The sequence below is a fragment of the Delphinus delphis genome, chromosome 1 (assembly GCF_949987515.2).
Source record: "Delphinus delphis chromosome 1, mDelDel1.2, whole genome shotgun sequence".
In the NCBI taxonomy this organism is placed as follows: Eukaryota; Metazoa; Chordata; class Mammalia; order Artiodactyla; family Delphinidae; genus Delphinus; species Delphinus delphis.
The window spans coordinates 67,347,496-67,373,765 of record NC_082683.1 but is presented as its reverse complement, the minus strand read 5'-3'; the positions used below and the strand labels follow the sequence as shown (position 1 = coordinate 67,373,765).

Below are 26,270 nucleotides of genomic sequence, written 5' to 3'. Positions count from 1 at the left end.
TTCTTTTTTTTCCTTTCATGTCTCTCCTTATCATTTGTATCCTTTATTCTATCATCTGTCTTATGTCTGGGTCCCTTAGTTTTTCTTCCCCACTGAGGGTCAGATTTTCCTTCATTGTATATCTTATAATTTTTTTTGTTTTGTTTTTGCGGTACGCTGGCCTCTCACTGCTGTGGCCTCTCCCCTTGCGGAGCACAGGCTCCAGACGCGCAGGCTCAGCGGCCATGGCTGATGGGCCCAGACGCTCCGCGGCACGTGGGATCTTCCCGGACCGGGGCACGAACCCGTGTCCCCTGCATCGGCAGGCGGACTCTCAACCACTGCGTCACCAGGGAAGCCCTATCTTATAATTTTTTTAATTAATTAATTAATTTGTTTATTTTTGGCTGCATTGGGTCTTTGTTGCTGTGTGTGGGCTTTCTCTAGTTGTGGCAAGCAGGGACTACTCTTTGTTGTGGTGCACTGGCTTCTCATTGTGGTGGCTTCTCTTGTTGTGGAGCACGGGCTCTAGGTGTGTGGGCTTCAGAAGTTGTGGCACGTGGGCTCAGTAGTTGTGGCTTGCAGGCTCTAGAGCACAGGCTCAGTAGTTGTGACGCATGGTCTTAGTTGCTCCACGGCATGTGGGATCTTCCCAGACCAGGGCTCGAACCTGTGTCCCCTGCACTGGCAGGCAGATTGTTAACCTCTGTGCTGCCAGGGAAGCCCCTGTATATCTTATAGTTTTTGATTGGATGCCAGACATTTGATTTTTACCTTGTCAGGTGCTGGTTGTTTTCATTCCTTTAAATGTTCATTTTTTTTTCTGAGGCACAGTTAAATTTCTTGGGAACAGTTTGACCCTGTAATGCTCTCTTTTGAACTTTTTGAAGGCAGAACCAAAGTAGTCTTTCTTCTAGGGATAATTTTTTCCCAATACTAAGGTGATACCCTTCTGAGTATGCTATTTTATTCCTTCTGTATTATGAAATCTTTCAACTCTGGTGGAAACACAGACAGACCTGGGTTGGCTTTGAGAATTGTTCTACCTGCTCCTTTCTAATAGTTCTTTCCCCTTCTTAGGGTAGTTTAATCACAGGCACATGCTCATCAGTACTGGTTGAAAACATAATGGTAGCCCTTTACGAATCTCCAGAGTTCACTTCTCTCTATTCAGTTCTTTACTGTCTGTTACTCACCTTGGCCTCCCTGAATTTTCAACTCTGTCTCTTCAACTTAGAGAGATCACCAAAATCTGTTTGGGTTTTCTTCTACCTGTACTGTGGCCTAGAAGGAAATTCTCTCCAGGCAGTAAGTTGGGGTAGTCACCTTGTTTTTATCTTCTTATGGATCAGTGTCCTGCAGTACCTGTTATCCAGTGTCTGTGTCTGAAAACCATTATTTTATATTTTTTGGTCTGGTTTCTTACTTATTTGAGAGGTTAAATCTGGTCCATGTCACTCCATTATGGTTGCAAGTGGGAGTATTTGGGTAAGAGGGAAAAGATATCTAATTACAAAAGGAAGTGAGAGGTGGGTGGGAAACCCTCCTCCATATATAAATAAAAAATGGAAAATATTAATTATTTTAAGTTTAACTTCATGCTCTGAAAGTCAGGAGCATGGCTTATGTAATATTACGTAGTAATGTGGTATTTATAAATAATGACTTATTCAATATCAACCCCAGCCTTATTCCTGTTGTATTTTGTAAGTTGCAGTATAATATTGGACTTATCATTTGATTTGATTTGATAGAAGCTTTTTATTTAATGTGTTTTCTAATGTGTTAATATTTCAGCACATGTATAACTGTTTATTCTTTCCTAGAAAGTTTCTTAACTTTTTCCCAAATAATTTTCTCAAACCCCAAAGATGAATGAAAGTTCATAAAATGCCCTGTTATTAAGAATGTACAATCCGGGACTTCCCCTGGTGGCGCAGTGATTAACAATCCGCCTGCTAGTGCAGGGGACACGGGTTCGATCCCTGGTCTGGGAAGATCCCACATGCTGCAGAGCAACTAAGCCCGTGCGCCATAGCTACTGAGCTTGTGCTCTAGAGCCCACGAGCCACAACTCCTGAGCCCCTGTGCTGCAACTATTGAAGCCCACGTGCCTACAGCCCGTACTCCACAATAAGAGAAGCCACTGCATTGAGAAGTTTGCGCACCGCAACGAAGAGAGCCCCCACTCTCTGCAACTAGAGAAAGCCTGTGTGCAGCAACAAAGACCCAACACAGCGATAGATAGATAGATAGATGGGTAGAATGTGCAGTCCAAAGACGACCTAGAAATCCTTACTGAGTTAGACTTGAGATGTTTACTTGGAAATCACTCACTTAAACCATTCATAAGATAATCTGGGCATTGAATGCAGTGTATAAGTTTGCTCTATGATTCATAAGATTTAAAGTAGAGGTAGATAAAATTTAGTGACATTACAGTACATTGTGATGTCTTGGAGGAAATAAAGTTCACTGGGATTGCAAAATACTTTGCCTTCTGTTTACTTTAATGGAATTGAGGAAACTCCTGAAGAATATTAGGAAAATTATTATTGATTTGGGAAACTACCTCAGTCTTAAACTGGTTGTCTCATAGGGGAGGGAGGTCTGAGACCTTTACTGGTCATATAAAAAAACCTCAAGGGATGATGCAGAGTGCCTAATAAAGTTTTATGTGTATGTGTAGTATGTGCTACACACGTGACATGTACTACCTCATTTAACCCTTACGGTAGGAGTACGGCATTCAGCACTTACTGGAATCTTCAGGTCTATTTGACTTTAGAGTCCTTGGCTCTTACCCATGAGATATATAGGTGGATTCAAATCCTAGTTTGAATCCTATGTTAACAATGCGAACTCAGTTAGGTTTTCTTCTCTTATTAGCCTTATATGCAGATGAAGATAATAATGGTGCGTATCTCAGTGTTGTTGGAAGGATCATATGATAATGTGGTTCTCAACCTGGGATGACTTTGTCCCCAGAGGACATAATTTTACACCGTCTAATGACATTGGTTGTCGAAGCTCAGAGTGGTAGTAGTGAGGGTGTTCTGGTATCTAGTGGGTAGAAGAAGGAATGTTGCTAAATATCTTACAATGTACAGGACAACCCTCCACAAGAGAGAATTATCTGGCCTGAAGTGTCAGTGGTGCCAGGGTTGAGAAACTCTGATGTGAATTGACTATGCTGGTTTATTGCTAGGATACCAAACTATTTCATTTATATCATCAGTGGGCTATTGCTAGTGTGAAAATGAAGGTTTCCATTTGAATTCTTTTTCTTTTCAATTCCAATTCTAGCCTAAGGGTTAATCTTTTTAAACGAAAAATAAGAAGGGGTAAAAATACTTAAATTGAATAACCTGACGTTTTTTCCCTTTTATTTACCTTTAAAAAATGAAATGGGAGAAAGGGGAAAAAGCAGCAAAAGTAATGGAGAAACAAACTTACATTGACTCATAGGTATCAATTTTAATAAAATGATTATTTATTAGTAGAGAAACTTCCAGTGTTGAAATTAACTTCAATTGTGAAAGTACCCTAGATGTATTTGAAAATATACACTTTTGTAGGGCAAACTTATAAACATGTATGCTTCTTGTTTTATCTTTTAATAATTTTTAATATATTAGCACTTTTAAAATTGACTTTTCTGGTCAATTTTTCTGTAGGTATTACCTCATTTGGAAAGCCTTGAGAAACAGGAAAACATTTCTAACAAAATGTCAGCTTTTCGAGGTCATTGTCCGCATTTGGATTCAGTTGGTGAAATAACTAAAGAAGATTTAATACAAAAATCTCATGTAAGAAAGAGGGCTTTTTTTCTTCCTTTAAAAAATCCTTTAAAAGATCATATTCATTTTTCTCCCAGATATGTGTTTTCTGTAGATTACTACAATATTCTATGTTCATGAATCCAAATTTTTTATATATGATATTAGTGAATGTATATATTTGGCTGTATTTATGTAACGGTAATGTTGCCTGTGTGATTTTCCTTTCATAGGGTTCTTGTCAGGATTGTAAAGTCAGAGGACCAAACCTTTGGGCGTGCCTGGAGGTATGTGTATGTTTCTTCTCAAAAGTTTGATATAAAAATTTATATCTGAATAAGGTTAACTAGAAGATTTTTTTTGACACTTAGAGGACTTCATAAATGAACATACTTTAAGATCATTATCGATTATAAAAATTAAACTTTAAACTTTGGGCTTTAATTTACAGTGCTTTTCGCAGAGTTTGGTAAATCACTAAAATATTTTACCCTCACCTTTTATTAGCGGAGACATATCTTTTAGCTTATAAATATTCCAGTTATATTCTTTTGTGCCTAGTACCTTTTGGTTAAAATAACTGACTTGGGAAGTCATTTAATCTTTCCGTTAAACCATGTGATCAGAACTTCATTGTAAATGTAATTGTAATGCTATTATTGTAAACTTACATGTTATAAAATACCTAATTTTCCTTTTTATATAATTATTTATAGAATAGATGTTCATATGTTGGCTGTGGTGAATCACAAATAGATCATAGCACCATACATTCTCAGGTATGTATGTAGAAAAATTTCATGCAAGACGTTTTTTAAAGAGAGCCTGAAGGAAAGGGAAAGCAAATACAACATTAAGTTGTAATTCAAAATTTTGTCCGTTTTTCTTTTTTTTTTAATAAACGTGTTAAATCTTAGCTTATAAAAAGGTGGGGAGGGGAATTGCTAAGATCAGTATTAGAAAGAGGTTGTAATTAAGAGAGTAGTGATTTAAGAAATGTACCTCCAGATGTATGGAGGTGGTAGCTGAAGATATTAGTAGGATATGGAAGTTGAAGTCAAGAATAGAAGCCTAGGCTATGACAGGGCCTGACTGACTTCAAGTCTCAACTCATATACCTTTTTCTCTACATCCTCCTTACTGGAGTCCCGTTTCTACGTCACCCTGGTTGTTTGGTGCTTGTGTGTAATTCTGGCATGCTTCTTTTACAGATTAGATAGAGCTCCCATTCTAAACTATACATTTTCTTGAGAATGAACTGTCTTGTTCATATTTATCTCTACAGCATTAACTGTTCTCAACCAGGGTTCTTCAAGAGAATTAATTAAGGCTCTCAGGCATCATGGTACATAGTTAATTTACTTCTCTTTGGTGCATCTAGAATGGTGGTACTCTGTACCATTCTTGGGAGAATTGAGAAAATAGTTACTCAAATCATTGTCTATAGGGCATTATTCTCTTGCAGAACTCTAGTTGAGAAAGGCTGGAGTTTCGTATATCCAAGATCATATTCACTATCGCTTGAGCTGTTTTGTGCTTTGATTCATGTCATTTATATTCTTTTGCCATTCTGACCTCCTGGAACAGTTACCTGTGCTATTGTCAGTTTTCTTGTATTATAATTACTTGCTAACCGCAAAGCAGAGTCTTATAATAACTCTTGTGTTTATCTTTATAATGAATAGTGGTGAAAAATGACAATAGAATAACTTTTGGAGTAGGCTTAGATTTATCTATTTATCTATTTATCTAATTTATCTAAAAAATGGTTTTTTGGTGCTCCAGTTTAAATTTTCTCTTTTGAGTTATTGTTATTCATCAAAGGCCAGCAGTTTATCTTCTATGATCTTTTGAAAGGTTTTCAACTATAATTTTGACTCTTCTTCCCTCTCTCCCATGAAATTATACAGGAGACAAAGCATTATTTAACTGTGAACCTTACCACTCTTCGAGTATGGTGTTATGCTTGCAGCAAAGAAGTATTTTTGGATAGAAAATTAGGAACTCAGCCTTCATTACCTCATGTAAAACCACTTCACCAAACACAAGAAAATAGTGTCCAGGTAATAATCTAAATCTGTGTAATTAAAATATCAAATATTTTCAGGTAATAATTTCAGAATTTGTCATGTAGCTGAAATCTAAAAGAGCCCTACTTCACCTGTACTTTAAAAAATTTCCATAATGTGCCTCCTTTCCTCAAATGAAACACCGAAGCTGGCCTTTGTTCTTTTATAGAGTGATGGATTAGAGTGAAATTGAAGCCCACACCTGTCTGAAGATGGAAAAGCATCTGATGTGTTTTAAAAACTTAAAAAAACAGCTGGTTTAAATAATGTTTCTTTTTCTAGCCAGTCTGATTCTAGGAGAGGTGATGGGCCTTCTTTGATAGGCCCTAATTCAGCTCTCTTTTCCTCATTTCCCTCCCTGCTTCACCCCAATGTATATTACTGTAAACATTTTACTAATTTATTGAAAACCAGATAGAATACATTAAAGCTTAACATCAGTGTTTGGTTACAAAAGATGGGTAAGCTTGCAAAGATTGGTCACTTAATATTGAGACTTTTCTAGTCATATAAAAAATAGGAAAGGGAGGGACTTCCCTGGCCCTCCAGTGGGTAAGACTCCGCGCTTCCGCTGTAGGGCGCATGGGTTCGATCCCTAGTTGGGGAACTAAGATCCTGCCTGCCGCGCAGCGTGGCCAAAAAAAAAAAAAAAGAAAAAATAGGAAAAGGAATGAAAAAAATAAGAATAGTTGGCGTCCTATCATCATTTGGTCTGTATGGTTTAATTAACACATCAGTGAGTTTTTTCCTTCTGTGTTATAGAAATCACATTGTATTTCTATAATTGTGTTCTTTGATACCAATTCTTAAGATATTTTGTGTTGTATCTTTGCATCACATTCTGATGGTAGATATTTGTGATAGTAAATTTGCTTGCCTCACACGTTATATAACTTCAAGTGACTAGATTTTAGACAAGGTATACTTGTTGCATTTCTAGTTTCATAGTTGAATAACTCTAGTTTATAAATTACCATCATTACTGTTTCTCCTACTGATACCTATTTATCATTCAAAAACGTGTTTTTTGGTTTTCTTTTGAATGCCATGGTAGTTTGAAAATAAGTTTACCTGAACCCTCTAACACTATTAACAAAAATGTGATAATTAAAAGTTTAATCACATGAGGAACTGATAACAATTTATAATAATCTAAAGAATAAGTACAGATAGTTCACAAAGAAGAAATACAAATTAAAACACATCGAGAAAATAATCATCACTGACTAAAGAAAAGTAAGTTAAAACAGCTATCTGCCATTTCTGCCCAAATAGATTATGATTGCAAACTCTTAGTGAATGCTGAATCTGGTTGAATAAGTATACTGATACTTTTCTGATAGCTTGTAAATAATTTTCTGGTGAGTTATATTTATAACACATAAAAGGCATGAATTTAATTTCATACAACTTCCTGATGATCCCATTGTTGAAGAAATTACTCAGAAGAAAAAGAAAGTTATTTGTACAGATTTTTTTTAGCAGTATAAAATTTACAGGCTGTTTGAACCCAGTTCATCAGAACATTAATTATAGAATAACAGTATTGGAAACCATTCAAATGTCATTAAGATTTTTCAAACAGTTTTGTAGGAGGTAAGATTTTGAATGCTTTTTTTTTTAAAGCTGCTCTACTTCTCTGTATTTCAATACACCAAAGTGAGAATATGGGGCCTACCCAACTATCTAGTATCTACAGATGCCAGGAAGGTAAAGTAAATGTATAAAGTGGGTGGGTGTAAGTGCATATATGCATGCCTTGAAGAAGAGAAATAGGCTGTAATAAGTTGGAGAGCACGTGCTAAGTACATTCTGCTGTTCAGTTTCCTCCTCCCACTGATGGTTGCTAAATGGGTTCAGTGTACTTTGATCTTCTGCTATTAGAAGAGAACTTGCAGAATTTGATTTTTATATGAGCTCACTCAATTTTTAAAATATTAGCTCAAAGTTTTGCTTTTGTTTCGGTTTTCGTCCTTTTTTTTTAAAACAGTGTGGACTAGCATTTGACCAAGTCACCAGTTGCAACCTCTTGAGTTAATCCAATTCTCAGGAATTAATATTGGAATTTTAAAAAATATTTAAAACTATTTCATATGCATAAAAGGATGCAAAATAACTTTAGTAACAAGTATCAGGAGAGATTGTAGAAGTCTACAGATAAGCTGCGAACAAATTAAAAAAAATTTTTGACCTAAGGATTTGTTCAAGCCTGCTATCTTTTCTGTTATCCAGGATTTTAAAATACCCAGTAACACAACGTTAAAAACTCCTCTGGTTGCTGTATTTGATGATCTGGACATAGAAGTGGAAGAAGAAGATGAACTTAAGGCAAGAGGTAAAATAATTCTCCTGTATAACACTCCTTTGTATGCTACTGTCCATTTCTTTAGGAAATTGTATCATGTGAATATTTCAAAATCTAGAGATGATCAGAAGATAATTACAAAAAAAATTTCTAGGAATCAGATTATCGGTTATGCTTTTTAAAAAAAATTATCAGTTTACGTAATTAATCAGGGTGCATTTTTAAGTTCTACCTTTTTTTGTTTATTTATTGTATTATGCATCACTTGAAAATACCAAGGAAATATCCTTTTGTTTTTAATGATGCATGAGTGGAAGTAATGCTAGTTGGCAGTATTTGATTGTAATAAATCAATAAAGTAATTGTATTTTAAAAAAAGTTCTGAAATTTGACCTAGTAAAATTGTATCTGTGAAAAAGCAAACGGACAACTTTGATGCTTCTTTTCTCTTGCATCACTTTACTAAAGCCCACAGTTCTTAGTATAAACTATCTGTATAGTTTAGTACAGACTTTTCTGTTTTATAGTTGATGTAAGGGAATCTTAACCCTTTAAGGATATATTTAAATAATTTTCTGAAAATTAACACTTTGGTGTAAGTCTGACCTCTTTGGTTATTCAAGTTGCTGTTTGTATTTCTATAATGTATTTTGTATTTCCTTAACATAGTTTGGGAACCATAATAATTACCTAGTTACATATTCAGCGAACACTCATAAAATTGAGTCATTGCATTATTGAATGATAACATAACTTATAATTTTTCCTAATAGGTCTTACAGGTTTGAAAAATATTGGAAATACTTGTTATATGAATGCAGCTTTGCAGGCTCTTTCCAATTGGTAAGTAGATAAATTAATTTTGTTAGTATAGTTTTTTAAAGTTACTCTTGGAGGACTTCCCTGCTGGTGCAGTGGTTAGGAATCCGCCTGCCAAGGCAGGGGACACGGGTTTGATCCCTGGTCTGGGAAGATCCCACATGCCACGGAGCAGCTAAGCCCGCGCGCCACAACTACTGAGTCTGTGCGCCACAACTACTGAGCCTATGCTCCAGAGCCCACGAGCTACAACTACTGAGCCTGCACACGTGCCGCAGCTACTGAAGCCTGCGAGCCTAGAGCCTGTGCTCCGCAACAAGAGAAGCCACTGCAATGAGAAGCCCGCACACTGCAACAAAGTGTAGCCCCCACTCACTGCAACGAGAGAAAGCCCTCGCACAGCAACAAAGACCTAGTGTAGCCAAAAATAAATAAATAAAATAAAATTGTGAAAAAAGAATAATAGAGTTACTCTTGGAGCAGAAAACCGTGCTGCTGTAGTACACTGAGAAGAAAGGAGTGAGAAGAGAAAAGAAAGAAATATACATTAATAGTAATATGGGAAAGAGGTGACAATTATATTCAATTCCCCTAGCCAACAGGATCCCATTAAATCCTTGCTGTACCTCTTCCCTCACCCCTCTCAACACATAGTGCTGCCTCCCCCCCTTTTCTGAAATGCCCCCACTTAAAAAATTATCTGGATTAACTAAAGCCTAAATGTGTAAATATTCCTGAAAAAGTTATTTCTTCTTTCTTGTTGAGTAACTCTTAAGGTAGAGTAGGTAAGAAACTGAGTTGGGACATAATCCATTGTTGTCCCAATGGGGTTGCTTTGATCGTGCCTGTAGTTTCCTAAGACTGCTGGTCCTGGCTCAGACCCTAGGTGGTTGTATGTCTTTGAGGAAGTTATTTGTTTTTACATCTAGAAAACAAGGAGCTTAAACTAATTAATTCCTCAAATCACTTTTAGTTCAGAGGTCCTAGGAAAATATTTTATATTTTTCTGTAGGTGGAAAGTCTCTAATAAAGCAATTAGTTTTTTTTTTTTAATTATAGTCCTGTAAAGTAGGTAGGTGCAGTATGGAATGCTCTGCAGACGATCACCCAGGGAAGAGATGAAAAGTTGAGGAACCCTGATAGTTATATACCTGGTAAGAGCAGAAAAAACAATAAAGAGGGAAAAGAGTTACCAGAGAGGTCAAGAAGAAAAGTAAAAAAGTGCATTACGTTGGTCAAGAGAAATGGGTGAACCACGTGTGACAAATGCTACTGAGGGGGAAATGAAAGATCTTTACTGGATTTGGCAGCATTGAGGACTCTGATGTGGTGGGTCAAATCTGATTTGATGGGTTGAGCAAGATAATGAAGGAAAGAATGTGAAGCTGTAAAAGGGAGCAAAGAAGTAACAGATACAGGGCTCTATGTGCTGTCAATTCATTGAATGACTAGAAGTCAATCAGTATTAAGCTGTGACTGCACTCTAACTTTTTTTTTTTAACCTTTTTTTTTTTTAAACTAGCCCACCTTTGACACAGTTTTTTCTTGATTGTGGAGGACTAGCCCGAACAGATAAGAAACCAGCTATTTGTAAAAGTTATCTCAAACTGATGACAGAGCTGTGGCATAAAAGCAGGTATGTACTTAATATGTTTATTTTCATTATTATGTTTTTAAATGAATATCATAAATATTAAACATTTGCAGGTGCATTTATAGAGCTGTAAAAAGGAGATTTGAGACACTCAGTTTTGGGCATGTTATATTTGAAAATGAACATCCAAAGGAAATATCTGGACTGGAGATAAAATGTTGAACTGTTAAAGCTGCTGTTACTGACACTTTTGATTTTTAATTCAGGAGTAGGCATTCTCACAGTGCTAAAATCAGACCATAGAGGCATATATGAATGTTTATTTTTCTGCTTATCTTTAATTATTCTAAGTGTAGCATTAGAAAAATAATTGTTTGCTGTAATATTTTGTATTAGAACTATTCAGAAAGTTGCATTTAATGGTTCCTAAGAACTACCCAGCCTTTCTTCTAAGAAAACAATCACCAAAGCTTTCATGTACTTATATTCTTAAGTGCTTCAGTTTTCTTTGAGATATTTGACTCCCTACTAAAGAGTATCTCTAGAGTCAAAAATTTGTTATTACTGTCATTTCAGTATGCTAGGAAAAGATTGTTTTAATGAATTATTTTGGGATGTGAAGTTATATATCATTCACATTTCTAATATTCAAGAGACAGAATTCTCTCTTGTCATTTATCCCTATTGGGTATTACCCGTTGCTGCCAAGGGTTCTAACGTTTCTAAGTTCCTTACTGAATAACTAGAATTAACCCTTAACTGCTATGTTTAAGCTTCTTTGCCCTGCAACTATAAACTTAATATTCTTGGAAGTTTACTAAACTTCAGAAGTGTTATAGTACAGAATTTTAAGTGATTAAATCTTGCATCTGGTTTACTTTTCATTTTTGTTTTCATGAGTATTTGATGGCTGGTTTAAAATTTTTATTTAGATAGTGTACTAGATATACTTATCCCAGGAATTTTAAGTAATTAAAATATTATTTTAAGTAATTAGAAGTATTTTTTGAAAAATCATATAGTAGAGCATAATCATTTCATTAGGGGGAGAACAATAAATTACGTAGCTTAAATATCAAAAATAAGCTATTTTGATGAACCTGTGAAGCATAATACTAGGCAATTTTTTTGTTTGCTTTTGTTCTCTTTTTTTTCTCACTGTTTTCTTTTTTAAACGAAGGGGCAATCTTTTTTTCTTTTTTTAAAAATTAATTCATCAATTTATTTATTTTTGGCTATGTTGGGTCTTCATTGCTGTGCGCGGGCTTTCTCTATTTGTGGTGGGCAGGGGCTACTCTTCGTTGCGGTGCACTGGCTTCTCGTTGTGGTGGCTCCTCTTGTTGCGGAGCACAGGCTCTAGGCGCACGGGCATCAGTAGTTGTGGCTTGTGGGCTGTAGAGCGCAGGCTCAGTAGTTGTGGTGCACGGGCTTAGTTGCTCTGCAGCATGTGGGATCTTCCCGGACCAGGGCTCAAACCCGTGTCCCCTGTATTGACAGGCAGATTCCTAACCACTGCGCCACCAGGGAAGTCCCTGTATTTTAAAATTTCATTTTATTTTTTTATACAGCAGGTTCGTATTAGTTATCTATTTTATACATATTAGTCTATATATGTCAACCCCAATCTCCCAATTCGTCCCACCACCACCACACACGCCCTCTTTTTAAAAAAAATATTTATTTATTTTATTTGTTTATTTGGCTGTGCCGGTTCTTAGTTGCGGCATGTGGGATCTAGTTCCCTGACCAGGGATCAAACCTGGGTCCCCTGCATTGCGAGTGCGGAGTCTCAGCCACTGGACCACCAGGGAAGTCCCAGTATTGGGCAATTTTGAATGATTCTTTTTATTTTTTTTTTGCGGTACGCGGGCCTCTCACTGTTGTGGCCTCTCCCGTTGCGGAGCACAGGCTCTGGACGCGTAGGCTCAGCAGCCATGGCTCACGGGCTTAGCCGCTCCGTGGCATGTGGGATCTTCCCAGACCGGAGCACGAACCCGTGTCCCCTGCATTGGCAGGCGGACTCTCAACCACTGCGCCACCAGGGAAGCCCTTGAATGATTTTCTGAAACACAAATACTTTTCAGTTTAACTCTCTGAATTTTTGATTGTTCGTTTCTTTTTTTTATTATTATTATTTATTTTTGGCTGTGTTAGGTCTTTATTGCTCACGCGGGCTTCTCTCTAGTTGTGACACGCAGGCTCCAGAGTGTGCGGGCTCAGTAGTTGTACCACACAGGCTCTTTAGTTGTGTTGCATGGGCTCCAGAGCACTTGGGCTCTGTAGTTGCGGCATGCGGGCTCTTTAGTTGTGGCACGTGGGCTCCTTAGTTTTGGAGCGTGGGCTTAGTTGCCCCACGGCATGTGGGATCTTAGTTCCCTGACCAGGGATCAAACCTGTGTCCCCTGCATTGGAAGGTGGATTTTCAACCACTGGACCATCAGGGAAGTCCCTGATTGCTCATTTCTAAAATAAAAACTAAAAATCACAGATTTCTTCCTAAAACTGTTTTCTTCCTCAGGCCAGGATTTGTAGTGCCTACTAATCTGTTTCAAGGAATTAAAACTGTAAATCCAACATTTCGGGGGTATTCTCAGCAGGTACGTCTTTATTGCTCTTTATTCATAATATTAATCTTTAATACATTTGCAGAGTGCTATTATGCATTATACTATTATATACTCATTTGCTATTCTAAGAATAATAACCCCATATCATATTTTTGGCTTACATTTTTCCACTTTTCTCTTAATTTCATATTTTTCTAGAAATTTTAAATTTGGGGGTGTTTAAATATGTCAGTATATTCTAGCGCTTTTAGCTTTGAAAAGTTCCACATCCAGGGATAAATTTTACCTGTATTTTCTGATTTAATAAAAAAAAAATTCTTTAGACATGTGTCATTTATTTCACATTACAATATAATCCAAATTTAATTTTCCGCAAACAGCTAACAAATTGTATGAAAGTACAGATTTAAGAATTTTCTTATCTGGTTTTAAAAGTTTCTTCTTTATTAATTTGATGCTTACATTAATGTATAATAAGGTCTGTTTCTGGGCTTTCTAATTTGTTTCATCAACCTGTAATTTTTTGGATTGACACCAATGGCAGTTTCAATTATTGTACTTTATATAATGTTTTTTCATGTTAATACCTGGTCCTCACATGTGTTTCTTTTTCAAAACAATACCTGTTCTCTGTTAACTTTTTCTGTTGCAAATTCCTGGATCACAGAGACTTGGTAGACATAAGTTGGGGCCTACGAATTTGTATTTTCAATAAACATTCTAGGTTGATCAAGGATTTTTGAGATACAGTGCAAAATTGGATAAAGCTTTAGTTTTAAGCCAAACTTATACTTGAATTTAGGATATCTCTCTCAGTTGTTATTGTCAGATGAGGCAAATCCTTACTCAGGTTTTTTAAAATAGCAGCAGTACTAAAGCTGACCTCCAGATCATCTTCAGTTTTTTGTTGCTGTTGTTTATTGTTTTTTTTAGTTTTAATTGAAATACATGTTCAGTTTTTTAATTACTTTTGTTTTATTTACATAACTTTTTAGAACTTAGTGCTTCCTATCCCTCCAATGCCTTATGTCTACAAAGTTGTATTTCCTTAGTATAAAGCTACACATTTAGAAATCCGTTGCTAACCACATTTTGTATATTTTCTCATTTCTACATACATGTGTTTTTAATGAAATGGTGATATCTATGTTGCTTATATATTAGGATGCTCAAGAATTCCTTCGATGTTTAATGGATCTGCTTCATGAAGAACTGAAAGAACAGGTCATGGAAGTAGAAGAGGATCCTCAAACTATAATGACTGAGGAGACCATGGAGGAAGACAAGAGCCAGTCAGATGCAGATTTTCAGTCTTGTGAATCTTGTAGCAGCAGTGATAAAGCCGAAAATGAAAATGGGTCTAGAAGCTTTTCTGAAGATAATAATGAAACAACAATGTTAATTCAGGATGATGAAAACAATTCCGAAATGTCAAAAGATTGGCAAAAAGAGAAGATGTGCAATAAGATTAATAAAGCGAATTCTGAAGGAGAATTAGATAGAGACTCTGTGTCTGAAACAGTTGACTTCAACAATCAGGAAACTGTCAAAGTGCAAATACACAGCAGAGCTTCAGGTGACAATTTTTATAATTTTCAAATGATAGTGTTTCATTTTTAGACAAAGGGTGCAAAATGTGTTTATATATATATATACATATATATATATAATTTTGTGTGTGTGTGTGTGTGTGTGTGTGTGTGGGTGGGTGGTACGCGGGCCTCTCACTGTTGTGGCCTCTCCCGTTGCGGAGCACAGGCTCCGGACGCGCAGGCTCAGCGGCCATGGCTCAGGGGCCCAGCCACTCCGCGGCATGTGGGATCTTCCCCGACCAGGGCACAAACCCATGTCCCCTGCATCGGCAGGTAGACTCTCAACCACTGCGCCACCAGGGAAGCCCCAAGATATGTTTATATTTAAGATGATATTTGTAATTTTACCATTTTCTGATTTGGGGGAGAGCGGAATTAGCCTGACATGTGACTTTAGAATACATTTCTAATTTACATGTTAATGTTCACAGTTTATATTTAGCATAATAAAAATGAAATAGAATAATTAATAGCTTTAGCTTAATATTTTGTGTGTAGTATATGACATTATAGTTCAACCATACTAATTGAAAGAAAGAGGGTATTAAATAGATGTTACTTTTGGGCTTTCTGACTAGTAGAGTTTAGTACTATTTGCATGTGAGTGTTAAGTTAATGTCATTTAAAGCAGATTCGGTTGAGATCTGCAAAATGGCAAAATAATCCAAATTGTAGACTGTTAGATTTAGATTGCTGTCATTGGAGTCATATCAGCTATGAAATACTTGGTGTATGTTTGGCATAGGAGTTTAATTAACCATAATGAACCCTGTTACGATAGATTATACCGTTATACATGTCATTGTTCCTGTGGGAAAGAGCAAGTGGCCAAATGAAAGATAGTTGAGCTAGGTTGCTTTGCATTTTACATTTATTTCTTCTAGGGTTAACTTGTGTTAGCTTAATGTGGTATTTAATTCTCCAAAGCACATAAAATTAAACCATCAGAGGTTCAGATTCTCTGACCTTAAAATAAGTGGCAGACAAGGAACATAAAAAATTTATCTTTTGTAATTACTGAAGAGTAGGAACTACTAAACAATTTACTTATGTTTTTGAACCCCACATTTTTTCTGGAGGAGAAGGATATTTCCTTAACCACAGGAATACTTGTGGTTCACCCATGTGCAGTGCATAAATGCCTTCTAGTCAGGAGAACGTGTTAGGCTCCTTGATTATACTGATGTTATGTTTAGAAGTTTAGATGTGGTTAGAAGTTGCTTAGTCAATAGATATGTGAAATTTCAGTATTGAAAGACTTAGCCGTCTGCTATCTAGCCTTTCCTCATCAAAAGCCTGATTAAGCCTGATTACTTGACCTACTGGTTCTTTATTGCTCCATAGCAAGTTTATGCTTACAATTAGTAACTAATTGATGACCTGGATCAGGGATCTGAGGTTTTACATTTTCTGATTGAAAAATGTGACAAAGACCGTATATGACATGCAAAACCCAACATATTTACTATCTGGTCTGTTACAGGAATCATTTGCCAATCCCTGACCTAGATGATATTAACTTTATTCCCTTCTGAAAGGCTAGAGCGAGTCTCCTCCTCTTTCTTCCCCCAATATTATGCAGTCTGCTTTTAGTCATGGTTGGGATAATGAGAAATGCCTCTGTGAAAGTAATAAAAGTCATTTATTTTGCATTATCTGGAAAAATCCCTGAAATCATTCTGTTTCAGGGTCTGTTATGTACAATTCTCTTTTCTTCACTCAAATACTTTTTGAGCAGTCTCTTGCCCTGGAATATATGTTATGTACTAGGAATCCAACAACAAATCAAGATAGCTCTCATAGAGCTTATATTTTCTTGATTCATAATTTAATTCCAAAAAAGGTGTTTTTTTCTGACAGAGGGTTTTATTTCCTTTTATAACAGAGTAAAATAATTTATAATTACTTTATGCCTAAATTTCTTGTTAGATTTTGCTTACTATGTCAGTTTGGGAGGATAATCTCTCTTTCTCCCATATAGTTTTAAAGCTTTCTAAAAAACTGCCCTAAATTGCTTTTGTTTTTTAAATACTAAGTTAGGACAAATATGATCCTCTTTGGCTTTATATTTCCACACTTATATTTGCACAGTTTCTGGATTGCCTACAACAGTAATGTGTTATAAATGTTAATTAGATTCCTAGGGGGAAAATCACTGTTAGTTTGCTTAGCAAGCCTAATGTCTATCAGGTGTTTTACCTGACATTTATTAATGTGAGTTGTGTTCAAAATCTCAGATGAAGAAAGCTTTATTTGACAGGTGGAATAATTTTACTATTTAATGTAATAATACAAATTTTAAATATTACAGAATATATTACTGATGTCCATTTGAATGAGCTGTCTACATCACAGACCCTCCCATCAAGTGAAGGTGTTAACCCACGTGTATCAGCAAGCCCTCCGAAATCAGGCACTTTGTGGCCAGGATTGGCACCCACACACAAAAAAGGTAGAAGTTTCAGTTATTCAGGTTCCTTTGCTTTGATAGTTTAAAGTGTTAATTATGAAATATTATTCAAGCTTTTTAAATTGACAGCATAGTTTTACACAACCATGATTTAAAATTTGTGTGTGTGTGTGGCACAAATTTACATACAACAGAATTCACTCTTTTGGTGTAGGGGTCTGAGTTTCAACATGTGCGCAGATTGTTACCATCACCACAAACAGAATATAGAACAGCTCCAGTACCCCAAAGAATTCCCTTATACTACCAGACCCTCCCACTACTCCTCCCAAAGCCCCAGCCCTGTGAATCTGTTCCCTATTCCTATTGTTTTTCCTTTTGCAGAATGTCATATAAAGAGAATCATACAGACGTAGTCTTTTGAAACAGGCTGCTTTCACTTAGCGTAATGAATCTGAGATACAGTCATGTTGCAGGTCTGAATAGTTCTTTTTTATTACTGAGTAGTATTTCATTGTGTGACTGAAATACTTGAATTTGTTTCCAGTTTTTGGCAATTATGAATAATGTTGCTATAAACATTTATGTACTGGTTTCTGTATGAACATAAATTTTCATTTGTTTAGGGTAAACACCTGGATGTGGGGTTACTGGGTTTTATGTTAGTTTTATGCTTAATGTTGTATGAAATTGTTTTTCGGAGTGGCTGTATCATTTTGCTTTCCGACCAGCTATGTATGAGAGTTCCAGTATTAGAAAATGTAAAACTGTAAAACTCTTATAAGAGTTTTCATGACCTTGTGTTAGAATTCTTTAAAAACATCAAAGACATCAAAAGCATGATCCGTAAAAGAAAAAAAATTAAAATCTTTCTTGGCAAAAGACACCATTAAGAGAATGAAAAGATAAGATTGGAAGAAAATATTTGCAAATCGCGTAGCTGACAAAGGACTTGTATATAAAATATATAAAGAACTCTCAAAGCTTAATAGCATCCTTTCTTCAAATAAAGCCTTACTTGGGAGCAAAAACAAATAAGTAAAAGCAAAACTATTCTGGTTGAAGTCAAGATGGGAAGCTGAATACTTTCTATTTCATCATGGTTTCTCTTTGAGGTTTCTTTTTGTGTGTGTGTGTGTTTTCTTTAGGTAATGCTTTTGAATGGTATTTTGACAAATTTCTTCAGCATAGTAATTTTGCTGTTAAAAGATTTCAGAAAAAAATGCTAAAGGAACTACTTTGATTTCTAAAAAATTTCTATGCTTGTTTTTCAATCCTAGCTCAGTCTGCATCATCTCCAAAGAGAAAAAAACAGCACAAGAAATACCGGAGTGTTATTTCAGACATATTTGATGGAACAATCATTAGTTCAGTGCAGTGTCTGACTTGTGATAGGGTGAGTATGAAAGAATTATAATACACAGGAAATTTCTGTCAAATGCTCTTTTTTTAAAAAAAACCTGACAAAATGGTGTGAAAGTTTAATGTCTTTTCCTTGTTGTTGATGATTATACATGTATTTCTTGTGTTTGAAGAAATATAAATTGATTCTAAGAGTAGAACTTGGTTTTTGGAAGCAATAGTAACATACTGATTTAAGGATGGGTCTTGACCTGTCACTGAACAGGCATGCATTTAGCAGGAAGGATTAACTCAGTTCTTCATCTCTGGTCACATACAAAGGAGATATGTTGCTCAGCAACGAGAAATTGTAACACATGCATATTCTTCCAAGGCTGATGAAATTAGTAGGAAACTGTTGTTATTCACAGGCACAAGGCTATGTATGTATCTTCTCCACTTGGTTGTATGGCTTATAAATATTTTCCCATGTTAAATTTGGATTCAGATAATAAAAGTAGTATCAGGTTCATAAACAAGAGCATGAATTAAAATCATCATGAGATTTTTAGTAATACCTCTAAATTCCTGAGTTTCCTAGAGATTTTCTTAAGAACAGTTTTACTTCAGTGCAGTGATGAATATAATTAAGATGAATGTAAAATGAACTATCTCAAAAAAAACACAAAAAAAACCCCAAAGTAAGTTTTCAGTTATTGTGTTAGAATTAAGTCAAATCTAAGGGTTTTCAATAGGGTTATCTTAATGTAGGCTATTTTGGTACCAGATATTTAAATGGAATTATCCTGAAATGTTTTCAGCTGTTTAGGTTTCGCATCTTGTTTTTTAAGCTACATTTAAAAACTATCACTAGAGGTCATTTTCAAAAATAAATGCAGTAGTGCTTAACAGTCTGGAACTCAAGCTACAGTGGCTGTGTGTGAGATACTTCTCTTTACTGCAATGTCCTTGACTAATGGGGATGTTAGTAGTTACCTCATAAGGTTTATGTGAAGATTAAATTTAGAACAGCACCTGGTACAAAGCAATTTTGCTTTCATTATTACTATTTTAGCTTTTTTTACTATATAAAAAGCAGTTTGTTTTTTTGTTTTTTTCTTATTATAATTTGCTTTGATCTTTGCCGTCTAAAATCTATCCTCAAATGTTTGTGCTGGATTATTTTCATCCCATTGTTAAAACACAAAACAATTTTAGGTGTCTGTAACCCTCGAGACCTTTCAAGATCTGTCCTTGCCGATCCCTGGCAAGGAAGACCTTGCTAAGCTGCATTCATCAAGTCATCCAACATCTATAGTCAAAGCAGGATCATGTGGCGAAGCATATGCTCCACAAGGGTGGATAGCTTTTTTCATGGAATATGTGAAGAGGTATGTATGTGTTTTCTTTGTATTAGTTGATTGTTAAAACTGCTGTTTCTGCTGTACTGGCAGAACATTTCCTTTCTTTTTTCTATCAATAATGTTTCAGGTTTGTTGTCTCATGTGTCCCTAGCTGGTTTTGGGGTCCAATAGTAACCTTGCAAGATTGTCTTGCTGCCTTCTTTGCCAGAGATGAACTAAAAGGTAAGAAATACGAAATAGTTTTCATCTATGGCTAAACTGTTGTGAGTGATCTAAAATACTAGTGGGACAAAATATAGAATGTATTCATAAAAGCTGAGTTTTTTTAAAAATTTATTTTTGGCTGTGTTGGGTCTTCCTTGCTGTGTGTGAGCTTTCTCTAGTTGCGTCGAGAGGGGGTTGCTCTTCTTTGCGGTGTGCGGGCTTCTCACTGCGGTGTCTTCTCTTGTTGCGGACCACGGGCTGTAGGCGTGCGAGCTTCAGCAGTTGTGGCATGTGCACTCAGTAGTTGTGGCTTGCAGGCTCTAGAGCACATGCAGGCTTAGTAGTTGTGGCGCACGGGCTTAGTTGCTCTGCGGCATGTGGGATCTTCCTGGACCAGGGCTCGAACCAGTGTTCGCTGCATTGGCGGGCGGATACTTAACCACTGCGCCACCAGGGAAGCCCAAAGCTGAATTTTGAGGCAGCTCAAATAGTACTTGCCCATATTGCCATAGTGCCAGTATCTACCATGACAACATAAACACTATAAATAATATCCTGAAATAATTGATACAAATTCCTATAGTACTAGACAATACGGTATTTGAAGTGTCTAAAATCTTCTCTGGGATTGAAAAAAGAGAAAATTCAACCAAAATATAAAAAACTTACTTATATATCTGGATTAGTCTGAATTTCTCCATAGTATTTAAGATCCAAGCCTTCACTATTTTTGTGTGTCCAGCACCTTGCTTGGACATATAACAAGCAGTCAGTAAATTTTGTTGAGTGAATAAGTGTACAGGATGTTATTTGAGATACGCCTTCAAGGTTGAAAAAAGAGCAGGTAAAGGGTGTTGTAGGTGTGGTAAACGTGCTGACTCGAGCAGAGACTAAAAAATGTGAGCCTTGTGTTACTGTTCTACTGGTTCAGCATTGCAAGCTCAAAGAATTGCAGAACCAAAAGAAAATAACTTGCTTTTAGTTTGAGAGGAATGACCAGATCTGTTCTGTTTTCAGGTGACAATATGTACAGTTGTGAAAAATGCAAAAAGTAAGTGTCATTGGCAATGCTTTCAATTGCATGTTTTGTATTTTAAATGGTATTTTTCTTGGTAATTTGAATTGGGCATGTAGGGTTAATTTTCCGTTTTATTTAGAAAAATATAAAGGCCAGTAAGCTTTGTCCTAGTAAAAAATGACTGGTTGTTCTGCAAAACAAATCTGAGGTTAAAAATTTAACAAATTTAATCAGCTTAGCTAAGATGTGACAGTGTATTTTAAGATATAAAATGAGTATGTAATTTTGCATAAAACATTTTCCAAATATGTTGTAAATATATACTAGGATATATAACATATATTTTTATTACATAGGTTAATTCTGTCATCATAAATAACGCAATATTCTTTTCTGGCTTACCACCTTAACAGGCTAGATTTAGGAAGTGAAAGTGACTGTAAAGGTACATAGTTTCAAGTTTGTGTAAAATTCAGAAAGGTTATACCATCTCTAATGTTACCTGCTGTATGAGGGCCGAATAAAGAAGACAGTTAAGAAAAGTATGATTTTATTTCTTTATATCTACTACTAGCTGCCTTTTTCTATCTTGTAATAAGTTTAGGCTTTTAAGGCTTCTTGCTGATGAGTTAGAAAAGAAAAGTAAATGGAAAATTGAAAGCAAATATGTCTGAGGTAGAGTGAACTGGAAAATTTTTCTGAATCTCTCTGATAGAAAAATAATGGCCTCCGAATAAGATCTATTAATAGAGTCTTCATAATACAAACTTCTGGCTTTTGTCAAAAACCCAGGGAAATGTTGATCTGCAGCTGTTGGTCTTCTTCATTACAAAAAGGAATAGTATATTGTTAGGTCAATAAGGAAGAAAAGCTGCTTTGCACTTTCTAGAAAAAAATATACCTCTAGTGAATTGGAAAGTATTTATTATCAGTTTGTCCTTGAAGCCACAGCTGATAGCTGAAGACTGAGTTGGCCCAGAGGAGGAGTCTTTCTTGGAAAAACAGTGCCAACTAGGAAAAAGATAATAGTGAAGGTGGAAAAGAACTTGCATCTACCCCAGAATCCAGAGTAGAGATCTGTCAAGTATAAATTAATATTGATTATTGGGAATTCCCTGGCAGTCCAGTGGTTAGGACTGTGCGCTTTCACTGCCGAGGGCCCAGGTTCGATCGCTGGTTGGGGAACTAAGATCCTACAAGCCGCGTGGTGTGGCCGAAAAAAAGTTTTTTTTGATTATTAATAATAACCTCTCTATTTTAAGTTATTTGTTTTCACATTTAGGAATAAAGGTTGTAATATATTGACCTGACCAACCAATTCTATAAAATTGGGATTTTATTTTACCCAGTTTTACGTGATACCTGAATGTTATAAAGGCATAGCCAGGCCATAGATAGTAGAAGATTTTCATCAAAGAATTATACAACTCTAAATTTTTATTACTGATGTCTTAATTTAAATAATTTTTTTACAATAAGGGGTTCCAATGTTTTATTAGTATTTTTTTAATTGGTAGTGTATAATTCAGTAGTAAGCATTTTTAGTCTGATACCTTTATTTCTGCATTTTCTAAAAGATTTTGCTGTATATTTGAAAATACTAAAGGTTTTGTAGATTTGTATGGGAAACAGGTTTATTAAAATTGGTTTTCTCTTTTCACCCCTTAGATTGAGGAATGGAGTAAAGTTTTGTAAAGTACAAAAGTTTCCTGAGGTATGGGCTTTATCACAATTTAATTTATTTTATGTGATAGGTAAGGTATTAATATAACACAGTGTAGTAAATTCTTTAGCTTTGGTCGAAGAATGGAATGGTTCTATTGACCAGTGGCTGTGTATACCCTATTAAGATTATCCATTTTTTAAATATTGAGTTGCATACCAAGTAAGTGCCCTTAGCAGTAAAACTGTGTTGAACACAGTTTAATCAGATACTGTAGGGTCTTGCAGGCATAAAGTGTAAAATTGGAGAAGCCAGTAGCTATGAACTTAGGAAGTACCATGTTTCATCATTTCCACATTTTAACGTCTCTGGAATCAGGTTATCAGAATTGCAGGGTAATGTTTAATCTTGACAATATGTATATTTAATAGACTCTTTTATGTAGCATATGAAACAGTAGAATTTTAAATAATCCTACGTTTCTCTTTTAAAAAGATTTTGTGCATCCATCTTAAAAGATTCAGACATGAACTGATGTTTTCCACCAAAATTAGTACCCATGTTTCATTTCCACTGGAAGGCCTGGATCTTCAGCCATTTCTTGCTAAAGATAGTCCAGCTCAAATTGTTACCTATGATCTTCTGTCAGTCATTTGTCACCATGGAACTGCAAGTAGTAAGTATCCAAGTTTGACATATGTTTTTAGATTTTAAAGAAAAGAAACATCTGAATTGATCTCTTAAACAAGACCCGACTGAACAAAAGAAAAAAGTATAAAAGTAGATTTTTATTAATTATTTTATTTTGGTTATTAAAAACATGTCAGAAATTTTAGGAAATTGAATAATTTTACTCTGAAGTTTAAAATACTGGAAATTATGTTTTATGTGAAGATAAATAATAAGGACTTAAACATGATTATTTTTACACTGGGTTTTTAAGATTGCGTTCTCTGTCCTGATTTTCATTTCCTCAAGTGGTGGTGGTAAGGGTATCTACTGGAAAAGAATACGAAGATAGTTCTTGCTATATCTTTTTATTACTGAAATTATTTAAATTTTTTCTGCTTAAATTCAGGTGGACACTATATTGCCTACTGCCGAAACAATTTAAATAATCTCTGGTATGAATTTGATGACCAAAGTGTCACTGAAGTTTCAGAATCTACTGTACAAAATGCAGAAGCTTATGTTCTCTTCTACAGGTGAGGAAATAACTCTCCTGGATAGGCTGTTTTGACAAATATGACAGAACATCTCATGTTGAGGTTAACAGTGACTTCTAAGACTTTCAAAGTGGATTTCTGAGTAAAGATTAGAAATTGCTTTACTCTCATTTCATTATGTGAGTAAAAGTGAAAGGTTGCATGCAGAATGATCTTTTGTTAAGAGAATGGTAAGTCATTTAGTTGAAGGGCAAAGGAATATATTTTGTTTTAGAAAGACTGGTTTTAATTTTAAAAATTAGGCACTGACAGTAGGAATTGTCTCCTAACATAACTAATAAAGGAGGTATTGGACTTCCCTGGTGGTCCAGTGGTTAAGACTCCGTGCTTCCAATGCAGAGGGCATGGGTTCAATCCCTGGTCAGGGAAGTTCTGCATGCCACGCGGCATGGCCAAAATAAAAATTAAAAAAAAAAAGGTATTAATATAAAAATAAATCCTTGGTACCTTTTAGTATCTTCTAAAAGATTGTAATAACTACTAAAACAGGAAAGCAGATTAACTGTTTAGATCTTATTAACAATCATTTGAATGTCTGTTCTATAGCAATAGTTATGTGGATACTAGTAGTTAAGATATAGTATCACCCCTAGAGTGTGTAATGTAGTGGGGGCAGGGTGGAACAAAGTATATTTCTCATGAATAATTTTCAAGACCTAACAAGATTCACAGTACAGTCCACCCTCCATATCCATTGGTTCCACATCCGAGGATTCAACCAACGGCATATTGAAAATATTGGGGGGGAAAAGATTCCAGAAAGTTCCAAAAAGCAAAACTTAAAATTGCACACCAGTACTATCTACATACCACTTATGCTGTATTTACCAGTGTTTGCATAGCAGTTACATTTTTTAGGTATTATAAGTAATCTAGAGATGATTTAAAGTATATGAGAGGCTGTGCATAGCTTATATGCAAATGCTACACCATTTTATATAAGGGACTTAAGCATCCACAGATTTTGGTATTTGCAAGAGTCCTGGAACCAATCCCCCACGGATATAGAGGGATGACTGTGTTAATGTGTGTGCTAAGTCTAATAAGTGAACGGAAAAATCCACTTACTAATCTAACGGAGTAAAATACATATTGAATTTAATGAATCACTGTCCCTTAATAGGAAGAGCAGTGAAGAAGCACAAAAAGAGAGGCGGAGGATATCAAATTTGTTGAACATAATGGAACCAAGTCTCCTTCAGTTTTATATTTCTCGACAGTGGCTAAATAAATTTAAGACCTTTGCTGAACCTGGCCCTATTTCAAATAATGATTTTCTCTGTATTCATGGAGGTAAGAAACTCTGTAATGGAAAGTAGTGGTAGGGATTTGCTGTTAAATAATTTACAAATAGGGAAAGAGCCAAGAATTTTCCTCTTCCATTTATTTTCCATTTCCCCATCTACATTCCAAGTTAAATGTGTTTATTTTGCTATGGTTTCAGAAATTAGCTTTTTCTTCTAATTATAGGCAATCTGTAGCCTTTTCATAGAACAGATATTTACTGAGTACCTGTTCCAAACCCTGTGCTAGAGCCTGAAAGTACCAGAAACACTATTTCTATTTGCATAGCTTTAATTTCATAGTAAAGACAGATGCATAAACAGGTAATTACAGTGCAGTGAACACTTCTATTGCCCATCATTTTTCTCAGCTGAGAGACATGCAGCTCCAACTGTATCCGTGGCTCTTATCCCTTTTGTCTAAATGAATAGCTGGCTCTTTTCCTAACTATGAAAACGTACTCAGAGTTTAGTAAAAAAAACCTCATGCAGTTATTTGCTAAATGTAATTTATGCCTTTGTGACTGTGTTAGTGCTTGTTTCTATGACAACCTTAGTGTGACACCTTAATTAAATTTCATGGTTGAAGACTTGATATTCTCATTAATTAATTATTTTTTCAGTGAAACCACAAGAGATAGTAGAAATGTCCTATATTGGATTTAGAAATCTAAACCTTGAAAATATTTCTTTCTTTTTTTTTTTGAAAATATTTCTGTATGTGAATTTTTCTCTTATTATTTCCCTACTTGAGCTACTAACTTAAGTCTCTTCCGGTTCCAAATCTCCCTATAATCCTTTTATGGCATTTATCTGTGCCTGCCTTTTATTATGGTTATTCATATAAATTCTTCATTTCTACTGCTAGCTCATAAGCTCCATGAAGGAAAGATTGTCTCTGATTTATCTCTGGCTTGCCCCAATACACAGTCAAGGCTTAGTAAAGATTTATGTAAGTTAAGTACTTGAACATCTTGGTTAACTTATTTTTCTCTATTTCAAGAAATATGTTCATCTTTAGGAACATATACTTAATTTTTAACCTTTTGGGGAGAGG

General features: G+C 35.5%; 1 protein-coding gene across 3 annotated transcripts in view; it reads left to right on the top strand.

Moving 5' to 3' along the window:
- Nucleotides 1-26,270, top strand: part of USP33 (ubiquitin specific peptidase 33) — a 63,672-nt gene that overhangs the window by 23,382 nt on the left and 14,020 nt on the right. For 2 of the 3 annotated variants that reach the window (XR_009521115.1, XM_060023914.1), the window contains exons 2-19: nt 3,657-3,788; nt 3,992-4,045; nt 4,475-4,537; nt 5,669-5,821; nt 8,060-8,162; nt 8,906-8,975; nt 10,474-10,587; nt 13,064-13,142; nt 14,277-14,688; nt 17,016-17,156; nt 18,395-18,510; nt 19,674-19,846; nt 19,947-20,041; nt 21,041-21,074; nt 22,710-22,755; nt 23,200-23,380; nt 23,783-23,909; nt 25,054-25,223. Coding sequence is in view for 2 of the 3 variants with exons in the window: in XM_060023914.1 (XP_059879897.1) it covers nt 3,708-3,788; nt 3,992-4,045; nt 4,475-4,537; nt 5,669-5,821; nt 8,060-8,162; nt 8,906-8,975; nt 10,474-10,587; nt 13,064-13,142; nt 14,277-14,688; nt 17,016-17,156; nt 18,395-18,510; nt 19,674-19,846; nt 19,947-20,041; nt 21,041-21,074; nt 22,710-22,755; nt 23,200-23,380; nt 23,783-23,909; nt 25,054-25,223 (2,212 nt within the window). In the remaining variant the exon portion in view is untranslated. The remainder of the gene's footprint in view (nt 1-3,656; nt 3,789-3,991; nt 4,046-4,474; nt 4,538-5,668; nt 5,822-8,059; nt 8,163-8,905; nt 8,976-10,473; nt 10,588-13,063; nt 13,143-14,276; nt 14,689-17,015; nt 17,157-18,394; nt 18,511-19,673; nt 19,847-19,946; nt 20,042-21,040; nt 21,075-22,709; nt 22,756-23,199; nt 23,381-23,782; nt 23,910-25,053; nt 25,224-26,270) is intronic. The other variant, XM_060023920.1, reaches the window with a different exon arrangement.